Here is a 12,758-nt window from a genome sequence, read left to right on the forward strand (position 1 = left end):
TATAAAAACATCTTCTGTATTTTCCACAGTATGCATCCGATGAAGTGAGCTGTAGCTCATGAAAGCTTATGCTCAAATAAATTGGTTAGTCTCTAAGGTGCCACAAGTACTCCTTTTCTTTGAACTCCTAGTTCTCCCTCCTGCCTCTCAGCCTCATCTCCTCTAACTTCTCCATGATCTCTGTCCTCAGCTCCTGCTGCTTGCCCGGATATTCCTGCCTGTACTTCCTCTGCACTGCCTCCTGTGCAGTCTCCTCCTCTCCATCATATGGGCCGTCATCCATGTCCTGCTTGTCTGCATCTCCCACAAGCATCTCTGTGCTTTCCTCCATGGCTCCTCTTCCCTCCGCGAGCTAATCCATAAAGACTGTCCTATCCTCCTCCATGACCCTTTCCAAGCCCCACCTCTGCTGTGACATCAATAGTAAATAGCCAGGTTGAAGGGCTAGGCAGGGTCTTCCAGTGTCATTAAAGTTGATTGCTTGTTGAATACCTTTTAAAAACTAATCTGTAACTGTGTGTCTTTCTGCCATGTTACCCCAGTATGCCCTCCCCCACTTCCTTAGCTGCTTATGTCCACCTGTTCCTGCTTGTCTTAAGTTATGAACTCTTTGGGACAGTGCCTCTCTTTGTGTCTATGCAGCACCCAGCACAACGGGGCTCTGATGTGTGATTTGGCTCTTATTTGTCATTATTTATATTATCATACTGCCTAGAAGCCCCAGTCATGGACCAAGAGCCCATTGTGCTAGTGCAAAATACAAACCCAAAAGGCTGTCACTGCCTCAAAGGGCTTACAATGTAAGTATAAGACAAGAAATGACAGATGGATACAGACAGAGTTCAAGGAAACAATGAGACAGTATTGGTCAGCACAAAAGACAGGGGTGTCAGTGAACCAGCAGCCTAACGTTGTCAAGTTTTTGTAGGCTTCACAGCAGTTTTAAGAAGGCATTTGAAGGAAAACAGTGAGTTAGTTTTGCAGATGTTTGTGAGGAGCACCTTCCACGCTCAAGAGGCAGCATGGGAAAAAGCATGGAAGGTGCTTGTTTGAAAATTTACAAGTAGGTGGTGCAGGATGGCATCATGGGCTGATCGGAGGCAGGAGTCAATCTGTCAGTACGAAAGCCACTAGAGGCTCTACAATAATACAGAAATAAAGAACACAGGTTGCTATACTGACTACTGATTACATCCATGCTTAATAAAAATGCTTCATTTGTAAATTATCTGCATCTACTGTAAACCTTCCAGTGTGCCGTTGCAGAATCTAAGTCCAGCTTGCTGTGCAGCGCAGGGAGGGGCTTTACCTTCATTATCACTGTAAATTCCATGATCAGGGAGTCTGCCTGTCTGTGTATTGCAAAGCTCAATGCTCATCTGTTAGAGGGACAAGGTGGGTAAGATAATGTTTTTTGGGGTTTGTTTTGTTTTGGTTTGGTTTTTTTGGACCAACTTCTGTTGGTGAGAGAGACAAGCTTTTGAGTCTCACAGAGCTCTGCTTCAGGTCTGGGAAAGGTACTTACCGCATCACAGCTAAATGCAAGGTGAAACAGATTGTTTAGTATAAGTTAGCATGTATTATTAGGGACCATTCAAGGTAGAGTGGTCTGTTAACACAAAAGCGGGGGTGGGTTAGTGAGTTACAGATTGTTGTAATAACCCATAAATCCAGTGTCTCTGTCCAGTACATGATTTTTAGTGTCTAGCAGAATAGTGAATTTAAGCTCCCAGGCTTGTCTTTTGAAAGTGTTGTGCAGGTTTCCTTTGAAGATGAGGACTAAGACGTCAGATATAGGGTGATCACTTTGTGAAAAGTGTTCATCCACAGGTGACAGGGTGTTTTTGTCTTTTATTGTTTTCCTATATGAATTGTCTCTAATATCCTGGGACCAACACAGCTACAGCTACACATGCTCATCTATTGTCTAACATGCTATGTTAGCTGTAACACAGACCATGCCCAGTTTGGGTAGCTTGTGAAATCTGACAAGCTTGCATTCAAGATCATTCATCAATAATTTAATACCGCCTCTGGTGGTTATGTATTCTGCCAATTGAAGCTTTTTTTCTGTTATCTTGGCCTGTTGAGAGTGGTTTACAATAAGACCAGCCATACTGGGTCAGACTAATAGTCCATTTAGCCCAATATCCTGTCTTCCAACAGCGACCAGTGCCAGGAGCTTCAGAGGGAATGAACAGAATAGTGCTGTTGAGTGATCCATTTCCTGTCATCCACTCCCGCTATCTGGCAGGCAGAGGCTAGCAACACCCAGAGCACGAGGTTGCATCCGTGACCATCTTGGCTAATAGCCATTGCTGGACCTATCCTCCATGAACTTCTCATTCTTTTTTCAACCCTGTTATAATTTTGGGCTTCACAACGTCCCCTGGCAGCATGTTCCACAGGTTGACTGTGCATTGTGTGAAGAAGTATTTCCTTTTGTTTTGTTTTAAACCTGCTGCCTATTGATTTCATTGGGTGTGACCCCTGGTTCTTGTATTAAGAGGAGGAGTAAATAACACTTCTGTATTCACTTTTTCCACACCATTCTCTAGCAGAGCCCTCCAGCTATCTCTTTTCTAAACTCAGCAGTTCCAGTCTTTTTAATCTCTCCTCATAGAGAAGCTGTTCCATACCCTTAATCAGTTTTGCTGCCCTTCTCTGCACTTTTTGCAGTTCAAACATATCCCTTTTGAGATGGGATGACCAGAACTGCATGGACATTCAAGGTGTGGGCATATCATGGATTTATATAGTGGCATTACATTTTTTGATTTAGGAACCATTAGGAAAGATAATAACATTGTTAGCTTTTTTGACTGCCACTGCACGTTGAGCAGATGTTTTCAGAGAATTATCCACAGTGACTCCAAGAGCTTTCTTGAGTGGTAACAGCTAATTTAGATCCCCTCATTGTGTGTTTGTAGCTGGGCTTATGACTTCCAATGTGAATTACTTTGCATTTATCAACATGGAATTTCATCTGCTGTTGTGTTGCCTAGTCACCCAGCTTTGTGAGATCCCTTTGTAACTCTTTCCAGTCTGCTTTGGACTTAACTATCTTGAGTAATTTTGTATCATCTGCAGATTTTGCCATCTTACTGTTCACTCCTTTTTCAGGTCATTTATGAATGTGTTGAACAGCACATGACTATTTACTTTGCATAAGAGTCTTTGGTGTTGGAACTTGTCAGAGTTTTTCTGAAGGTCCAAGTGCACTGTGTTAATTGGATCAACCTGTATGTGTGCTTGTTGATACACTCAAAGAATTGTAGATTGGTGAGGCATGATTTCCCTCTACAAAGGCTGAGTTGACTCTTCTCCAACATATCATGTTCATCTGTGAGCCTGATAATTCTGTTCTTTGCTATAGTTTTAATCAGTCTGCCTGGTACTGAAGTTAGGCTTACTGGCCTGTAATTGCCAGGATTGCCTCTGAAGCCTTCTTAAAAAATCGGCATTTCAGTAGCTATTCTCCAGTCATCTGGTACAGAAGCTGATTTAAGCAATAGGTTATTAGTTCTGCAATTGCTTGTATGAATTCCTTCAGAACTCTTGAACCTTTTCTTTTTGCGAATACACACTAACATGGCTGCTACTCTGAAACCCATCTGGTCTTGGTGACTTATTACTGTTTAACTGATCAATTTGTTCCAAACACACCTCAATTGACACCTCCAGTCTGGGACAGTTTTGCAGATTTGTCACCTAACAAAAATAGCCTGGCTGTGGGAATCTCCTTCACATCATCTTCAGTGAAGACCAATGTAAATAATTCATTTAGCTTCTCCGCAGTGGCTTTGTCTTCCTTGAGCCTCCTTTAGCACCTCAATCATCCAGTGGCCCCACTGCCAGTCAGTCTGGCAGGCTTCCTGCTTCTGATTCACTTAAAATTCTTTGCTGTCAGTAGGATGACCAGATAAATTGGGGTGGGGGTGGGAGGTAATAGGCTCCTGTATAAGACAAAGCACCATATCGGGACTGTCTCTATAACACTGGGACATACGGTCACCCTAGCTGTCAGTTTTTGTCTCTTTTGCTAGTTGCTCTTCAGATTCTTTTTTGGCATGCCTAATTTTCCTTTGACACTTGACTTGCCAGAATTTAAGCTCCTTTTAGTTTTCCTCAGTAGGATTGAACTTCCAGTTTTTAAAGGTTTCCCTTTTTGTCTCTAACCTCTTCAACTGTTGTTTAGCCATGGTGGCATTTTTTTGATCTGCGTGTTGTTGTTTTATTGCATTTTCTATTTTGGCTATACATTTAATTGAGCCTCTATTATGGTATGTTTAAAAAGTTCCATGAAGCTTGAAGGCATTTTATTCTTGCGACAATTCCTTTTAATTTCTGTTTAACAAACCTCATTTTTGTGGTGTCCCCCTTTTTGAAGTTAAATGCTACTGTGGTGGATTTCTTTGGTATTCCCCTCCCCCACCCCCACCCCCAAAGGATGTTAAATATAATTACGTTATGGTTGCTATTACCCAGTGTTTCAGCTATATTCACCTCTTAAACCAGATCCTGTGCTCCACTTAGGACTAAATCAAGAATTGCCTCCCTCCTTGTAGGTTCCAGGACTAGCTGCTTCAAGAAGCAGTCATTAATGGTGTCTAGAAACTTTCTCTGAATCTTGTCCTGAGGTGACATGTACCCAGTCACTTTGGGGATAGTTGAAATCCCACATTACCATTGGGTTTTCTGGTTTTGGAGCTTCTCTACTCTCCCAGAGCATTTCACAATCACCATCACCATCCTGGTTATGTTGTTGGTGGTATATTCCTACTGCTAAACTCTTATTATTCAACCAGGGAATTTATATCCATAGACATTCTGTGGTACAGTTTGGTTCATTTAAGATTTTCACTATATATGGCTCTCTGCTTTCTTTCATGTGTAGTGTCATTCCTCTATTCTGGCCTTGGAATCTACAAAATATATTAGAATGACAGAGGAGACCATTGTGATCATCTAGTCTGATCTCCTGTATAACACAGGCCATAGAACTTCCCCAAAATAATCCCCAGAGCAGATCTTTTAGAAAAACAACCAATCTTGATTTAAAATTTGTCAATGATGGAGAATCCGTCACGTCCCTCATGGTTAAAAATGTATGCTTTATTTCCAGTCTGACTTTATGTACATATCCTCCCCTAATCTTGGGGCTGCCTTCTTCTGTGATTGAGGACACTGGAATGGACCTGTTGGTCATAAAAGCCCCTAATGAAAGCACAGTGCTAATGCTTGAACAGAAGAATAGCCAAGATGCTTGGATGAGTTAAGATAAGCTCTTGCTAGAAGCTGTGAGCAGCAGATTAATCCTCTTTTTCCTGAGTGTAAATGTCTCCTTTCTGCTCTCTCTCTCTCTCTAGGGAGACTTGGGAGGCCTGAAGACCCTGCAGAAGCGGTGGACAACTTTCCTAAAGACCCAGCTGATTTGCTTGGATCCAGAGAGTGGAACCAACTTCAATCTACTGAAAGATGTATTTACCTTGCACTCTGTAAACGGGACTTCTGCAGTGTTCTATGGTATCTTCTCAGCCCAGAGGTGGGTGCCTTTCCTGGCTCCGGCAGGTGCTCACTGAATGGAAAGTGGACTTGGTATGCAAAGGAGAGTGATCCTCAGTCTCGTAATATGGCTGTGCTCTGCACACCAAGTCTGAGTCCCTGTGGACATCTCTGCCAGCAGAGCCAGGTGTATATCGTCTCAAGCAATGCAATGCTCCATGCAAGGATAGAATAAGGATGCAAAATCCTCACAACTTCTCACTTCCTTACAGGTGCTAAAGCAGCAAGTGGGAGCATCCTGGTCCTTTAGTCCATTGACTGCTTTTATTCTCTTCACTCCTAGTTACAGCTGTTCATCTTGTGTGTAGCTCAGATCATTTTAATGTGGAAACACTGTGTTTTGGGGAACTTCGGTTTCTGTCTGAGTGACTGTCCACACAGATTCCACTCTTGATGCACATACGGCCCATGTGTGCAATAGCAGTGTCCCTGTCTGCACCCTGGATGTCCTTGCATTTCCCCCAGTAACTGAAGGCATATAAGGTTGAGCAGGCTCAGCCACTGCTCAGTTCCTTAAAGCCCATGGCTGTGAGACAGAACCCCTGCAGTGTCCATGTCCCTTGCTTTGTGCGACTTAACTATTACCTTACTAATGTCTATAATTAGTGTTAGAAGGTAGAGTTAGTTTAGTTAGGTTTCCTCTCCTTGTTGGCTTTATAAAAACAACCCCCCCTTACCAAAATCCAAAACTTTTCATCGGTTTCCTTTTTTCCTAGGGCCCCCCCATCATCTCTCCACAATAGAAGAGGATATTCTAATATCATAGAATCCTAAAAACGTAGAGCTGGAAGGGCATCTTGAGCTGTCATCTAGTTCAGCCCCTTACTAGGGGCCAGACCAACTGTGCCTAGATCCCTGGCAGGTGTTTGTTTAACTTGTTCTTAAAAACTTCCAGTGGTGTGGATTCCAAGCCCTCCCTTGGAAGCCTGTTCCAGAGCTTAACTCCCCTTAGAGTTAGAAAGTTTTTCCCAAAATCTCCCTTGGTGCGGATTACTTTTTGTCCCACCTTAAGTGGACTTGGAGAACAATTGATCACAGTCCTCTTTATAACAGCCCTTAACATGTGACACAGTACTTCAGCTCAGATCTCACCAGTGCTAAACAAAGCAGGATATGTCTCTCCTGTGTCTGACACTCCTGTCAGTACACCCCAGAATATTAGTCTTTTTCTCAACTGCATCACATTGTTGGCTCAGATTCAATTTATGATCCACTATAACCCCCAGATCCTTTTCTGCAGTACTACTGCCCACCTTGTTTTGTAGCTGTGCATTTGATATGTATTTGTGTATTTAATTTTTCCTTCTTAAGTGTAGTACTTTGCACTTGTCTTTATTGAATTTCATCTTGCTGATTTTACACTAATCCTCTAATTTCTCAAGGTCATTTTGAGAAATGTCCTGTCCTCCAAAGTGCTAGCAACCCCTCCCAGCTTGGTGTCATCCACAAATTGTACGAGCATATTCTCCACTCCGTTATTGATATAATTAATGAAAATATTCAGTAGTACCAGATCCCTGTGGGAACCCACTAGATATGTCCTCCCAGTTTGACCATAAACCATTGATAACTATTCTTTGAGTATAGTCTTTCAACCAGTGGTGCACCCACATTATACAGTAACTCCTCACTTAACATTGTAGTTATGTTCCTGAAAAATGTGACTTTAAGCGAAACGATGTTAAGCGAATCCAATTTCCCCATAAGAATTAAAGTAAATGGGGGGTTAGGTTCCAGGGAAAATTTTTTCACCAGACAAAAGACTATAGTATATATATTTATACACAGTACAAGTTTTTTAAACAAACAATTTAATACTGTGCACAGCAATGATGATTGTGAAGCTTGGTTTAGGTGGTGGAGTCAGAGGGTGGAAGAGGGTAGAATATTTCCCAGGGAATGCCTTACGGCTATATGATGAACTAGCACTTGGCTGAGCCCTCAAGAGTTAACACGTTGTTAATGTAGCCTCACACTCTACAAGGCAGCACAAATGGAGGGAAGGGAGACAGCATGGCAGGCAGAGACAGACACACACACACTGTGTGAGAGAGAGAGTCAAAGTCTGCTTTTCTGACGTCCAGGGTCCATATTTTGCTGCTCTCCTTTCTTCCTTGTATCAGGATCCTGAACTCGACCATCTCATGATCACTGCCACCCAGGTTCCCATCCACTTTTGCTTCCTCTACTAATTCTTCCTGGTTTGTGAGCAGTAGGTCAAGAGCTCTGCCCCTAATTGGTTCCTCCAGCACTTGCACCAGGAAATTGTCCCCTACACTTTCCAAAAACTTCCTGGATTGTCTGTGCACCGCTGTATTGCTCTCCCAGCAGATATCAGGGTGATTGAAGTCTCCCATGAGAACCAGGGCCTGTGATCTAGTAACTTCCGTTAGTTGCCGGAAGAAAGCCTCGTCCACCTCATCCCCCTGGTCCGGTGGTCTGTAGCAGACTCCCACCACGACATCACCCTTGTTGCTCACACTTCTAAACTTAATCCAGAGACTCTCAGGTTTTTCTGCAGTTTCATACTTGAGCTCTGAGCAGTCATACTGCTCCCTTACATACAATGCAACTCCCCCACCTTTTCTGCCCTGCCTGTCATTCCTGAACAGTTTATATCCATCCATGACAGTACTCCAGTCATGTGAGTTGTCCCACCAAGTCTCTGTTCCAATCACATCCTAATTCCTTGACTGTGCCAGCACTTCCAGTTCTCTCTGCTTGTTTCCCAGGCTAGGCCCCAAATCCTTCAGTTGCCTTCTAACCCTAAGGGAAAGGCTAGGCACTGGTTGTCTTTAACCAGTCCTCAGTCTTGTGTTGTGCCGGTACAGATATTCTCAGGCCTGAAACCAAGAGTACCTGGCAGAATGGCTTCTCCCTTGGAAGTTACTACTTTTCCTACTCCGCTGAACAGAGTGGAGGATCTTCCCATGTCCATGCCTCATCTCTCCCTTGGGTGGCACAGTGGGAAGCTGAGAGAGAATCTAGGAATGATTCTCACAAAAAGAGGTCAGGTTCACACAGGGAGTCCCCTGGCTGGTATCCACCCATGCATTCTCCCCCACGTCATCTTTATCAACCTTGGCCATATTGGTCACCACAGGGAGGAATGCCTATTCAAGGAAGCAGGTCTACTCCACTTCATATTGAATGTTGAAGAGATGGCGCCCTGTTTCCTTCCTCTGTAACTGACGGGATGCTGGCAGTGTTCATTCCCAATCTAACTCTCAAAATCTCTTTCCTTTTAAGGTGTGTGAGAGAGAAATTCCTATGTAGGAGGGAAAGCTCCTCTCTCATAATTGATTTTCACTGTGTTCTGCGTTCGATATCTCATTTTGCCTAATTATTTATGGAATTCCTTTGGTAATTTCAGTTTACATGATGACAAGCTAAAGGGATTTCTAATTCAGTCATTATTACTGACATCTGTGGTAACCGGTGTTAGGGGGCTTATTCCTTCACCCACTCACTTCCCTGTTCATGCGAGAAGGACCAGAGAGCAACAATACCCGAAGTCCAAAGGTGCAAACAATTCAATGTTTATTGGGGTGAACTTCCAGCAAGCATGATTCTAGTTTCATTCCTTAGTATCCTCCTTCCCACAGAGCCTTACACCTGTGTCCCTGTTCCCATTCCTGCCCTTAGCAAAACAGGATTCCAGTTTCCCTACTCCCATTCCCTGTTCCCATCTCCCCCTTTAGCAAAACATGATTCCAATTTCCTTACCCCCATTCCCTGTTGCCATCTCCCCCACACACACACACCCCTCCCACCCACACCCACTCACTTCCTTATTGACTACAGATTATATAGTAAAACTTGAGTTCTGCTTAGCTATACCTTAACCAATCATTTTCCTGAAATTTAACTAATCAATTCTAACATATTGTAACATGATTATGTAACCAATTATATCCCACCACCTTAATTAGTTTACACCCAGCAAAATTAATTATACAGCAGACAGGAACAATCACGGAACCAGACAGAGATTATACAGACAAACAATAGCAAAGTGGGAACTATAATGACAAAACAATACAGAAGTGAGGATTTCACATCCCAGTATTGATAAGTGAGTTCTTGCCAGACAGGATGCTGTTTCCTTTTACATTTTCTAGGCACTTCCCTTTCTCTGGAGGTGATAGGGACAGGATTGTATTCAGGACAGGATTGTATTCCTAACAGCCCAATAGCACCTTATTTCAATGTGACTAGTTTGGAATGTGAGGATGTGACCGGTCGCTTCCTAGCTTATGGCTGCCTCTGCTGCTTAGCCAAAGGCCTTAGCCTAAGCACAGGGCCTCAGACTGTCACAGTAAGAGAAGGCCCTTACACCAGCAGACAGTGATTTTGATTCTCTCTTTTATATCTCTAGAACTAGCCAAGTGATAAGAATACACCTAAATTCTTAGAGTATAGGCCTTTACAGACAGGCCTGAATATCTATATCCTAACAACCGGTGATTCTTAATGAGTTTAAAAACATCTTTGAATGAGTCATCATTTTATGCATCACAGAAAACATCTGCAATAACAAAATACCTCTCAATAGTCACAGAACATAGCCTGATCATAAGCACCCCTTCTCAATTACCCAGTCTTGTTTATTATACTTCTGTAGATATCTTTCGTTAGTTTTGAGAGGTCCCTTTCCTAAACACCTGGACTCTCTTAGACCGAGAGGTGCAGGGGATAATTAGGTACAGCCCAATACTTAATTATATACATTCTAAAGTGCTAGTCACACACTAAGTTCAGTTTAGGAACCAACACTCTGAGGCCTTAGACTCCAGGCACACTTTTGGCTAATACAGCAAGGATTCTGGGAGTATAATCAGTATACAAAGGACAATGAGAAAAATCATGAAAATGTTAATATTTACTAACAGTGGAAACACTGAACGTTCCACTTGAGGTAATTTGGGAGAAGCAGCGCAAACTCCTGGACACACGTCACATGGCAAAACTGGAGAGACTGGTTGTCTATAAATGAGGTCCTGCTCAAAATCACCAAGGCAACCTGGCACCCATCTTCTATCCCAGCTATGTCTAAAAGAGTTGACAGGAGGTAGCAAGTACTGACCAAAGAGTACTATCAGCATCCTGCTCCTAGGTCCCCATTAGTACAAGCAGTCCAGGAGAGATTGAAGCTGTGCAGGGTCCTCTGAAGTCTACTCCTTATAAGAAGGTCCTAAAGAAATTAGACCTTGTTGGCTGGAAGGTCTATTCAACAGGCAGTATAGAGATGAGGGTAGCCAACCACTGCTCCCAAAATATGACTTCCTTAATTGGGATAGACTCTCCAAGTCGGTAGACAAACTACCAAAAGAACACCAAGAGGAGGTGAAGAGCCTCATTTCTGAAGGCCAACTCAGTGCCAGGACATCGCTTCAAGCTGTGTTGGACGTATCTGATGTGGCAGCAAGAACTCTGCCCACTGCCATCTCAGTGAGGAGATCTTTGTGGCTCCAGGCATCTGGAATCCCTAAAGGCTCAAGTAACCACAGAGGACCGTCTGTTTTTGAGGGCAGTGATTTATTCTCACTTACTCTCAGCAAATTTGCGGATGATACTAAACTGGGAGGAGTGGTAGATACGCTGGAGGGGAGGGATAGGATACAGAAGGACCTAGACAAATTGGAGGATTGGGCCAAAAGAAGTCTGATGAGGTTCAATAAGGATAAGTGCAGGGTCCTGCACTTAGGATGGAAGAATCCAATGCACCGCTACAGACTAGGGACCGAATGGCTAGGCAGCAGTTCTGCGGAAAAGGACCTAGGGGTGACAGTGAATGAGAAGCTGGATATGAGTCAGCAGTGTGCCCTTGTTGCCAAGAAGGCCAATGGCATTTTGGGATGTATAAGTAGGGGCATAGCGAGCAGATCGAGGGACGTGATCGTTCCCCTCTATTCGACACTGGTGAGGCCTCATCTGGAGTACTGTGTCCAGTTTTGGGCCCCACACTACAAGAAGGATGTGGATAAATTGGAGAGAGTCCAGCGAAGGGCAACAAAAATGATTAGGGGTCTAGAGCACATGACTTATGAGGAGAGGCTGAGGGAGCTGGGATTGTTTAGTCTGCAGAAGAGAAGAATGAGGGGGGATTTGATAGCTGCTTTCAACTACCTGAAAGGGGGTTCCAAAGAGGATGGCTCTAGACTGTTCTCAATGGTAGCAAATGACAGAACGAGGAGTAATGGTCTCAAGTTGCAATGGGGGAGGTTTAGATTGGATATTAGGAAAAACTTTTTCACTAAGAGGGTGGTGAAACACTGGAATGCGTTACCTAGGGAGGTGGTAGAATCTCCTTCCTTAGAGGTTTTTAAGGTCAGGCTTGACAAAACCCTGGCTGGGATGATTTAAGTGGGACTTTGGTCCTGCTTCGAGCAGGGGGTTGGACTAGATGACCTTCTGGGGTCCCTTCCAACCCTGATATTCTATGATTCAGCAGCAGTGCAAACAAGGCACTTCACATACTTAAAGATACAAGAAAAACCCTGTATTCTTTGGAGCTGTCTGTTGCTACTTTGTATAGGTAGCAGCCTTTCTACAGATCAAAAGACCCTTGTCCCAGTACTACCCACACAAAGATCACCTGAGCCTCTGAGGAATGGGTAGAGATTTCACTGCAGGAGATCTTCTGCCCTCTCCTCCTTGGCTGCCCCACAGTCTGGAGCATCAAGCATGCAAAACATTTGTTGCCTATCTTGAGAGCCTGACTGGACCCTTCTCCCTTGCCCCTCCCCCTTTGGCAACTGCCTTTCATATTTTCAGGAAACCTGGGCTGGGATAAGTTTGTACCCGGGGGTCATTGAGATAGTGAACGTCCAACGGCAGGCTGTTCTCTTGCCCCCCAGCCCGCTTCCTGTCCCTCCTCATGGACCCTTCTCACGACTGTTGGAGCATGAGGTAGACGTCCTCCTACAATTGGGAGCAGTGGAGGGAAGTGCCCATAGAGTTCATGGAAAGGGCTTCTTCTTGATCACAAAGTGGTAGGAATAGAAAAAAGGGGTGTAGAGACCTATCCTCGATCTTCAGAGTCTCAAACCCTTTGTCCATCATTTCAAATTCCAAACGGTTACTCTTGCTTCTGTAACCTCCTCTTTGGATCATATCAACTGGTTTACAGCTCTTACCCTACAAGATAACTATGTTTGCATTTCCATTCATCCAACTAACAGAAAATACCT

At 43.7% G+C, this 12,758-nt stretch overlaps 1 protein-coding gene across 2 annotated transcripts in view; it reads left to right on the top strand.

Annotated features, from left to right (window-relative positions):
* Positions 1–12,758, top strand: part of SEMA4F (ssemaphorin 4F) — a 134,453-nt gene that overhangs the window by 94,892 nt on the left and 26,803 nt on the right. For both annotated transcript variants that reach the window (XM_037898566.2, XM_043545100.1), the window contains one exon: positions 5,370–5,545. In XM_037898566.2, coding sequence (XP_037754494.1) covers positions 5,370–5,545 — 176 coding nt within the window. The remainder of the gene's footprint in view (positions 1–5,369; positions 5,546–12,758) is intronic.

The sequence above is a fragment of the Chelonia mydas genome, chromosome 4, assembly GCF_015237465.2.
Source record: "Chelonia mydas isolate rCheMyd1 chromosome 4, rCheMyd1.pri.v2, whole genome shotgun sequence".
Taxonomy (NCBI): Eukaryota; Metazoa; Chordata; order Testudines; family Cheloniidae; genus Chelonia; species Chelonia mydas.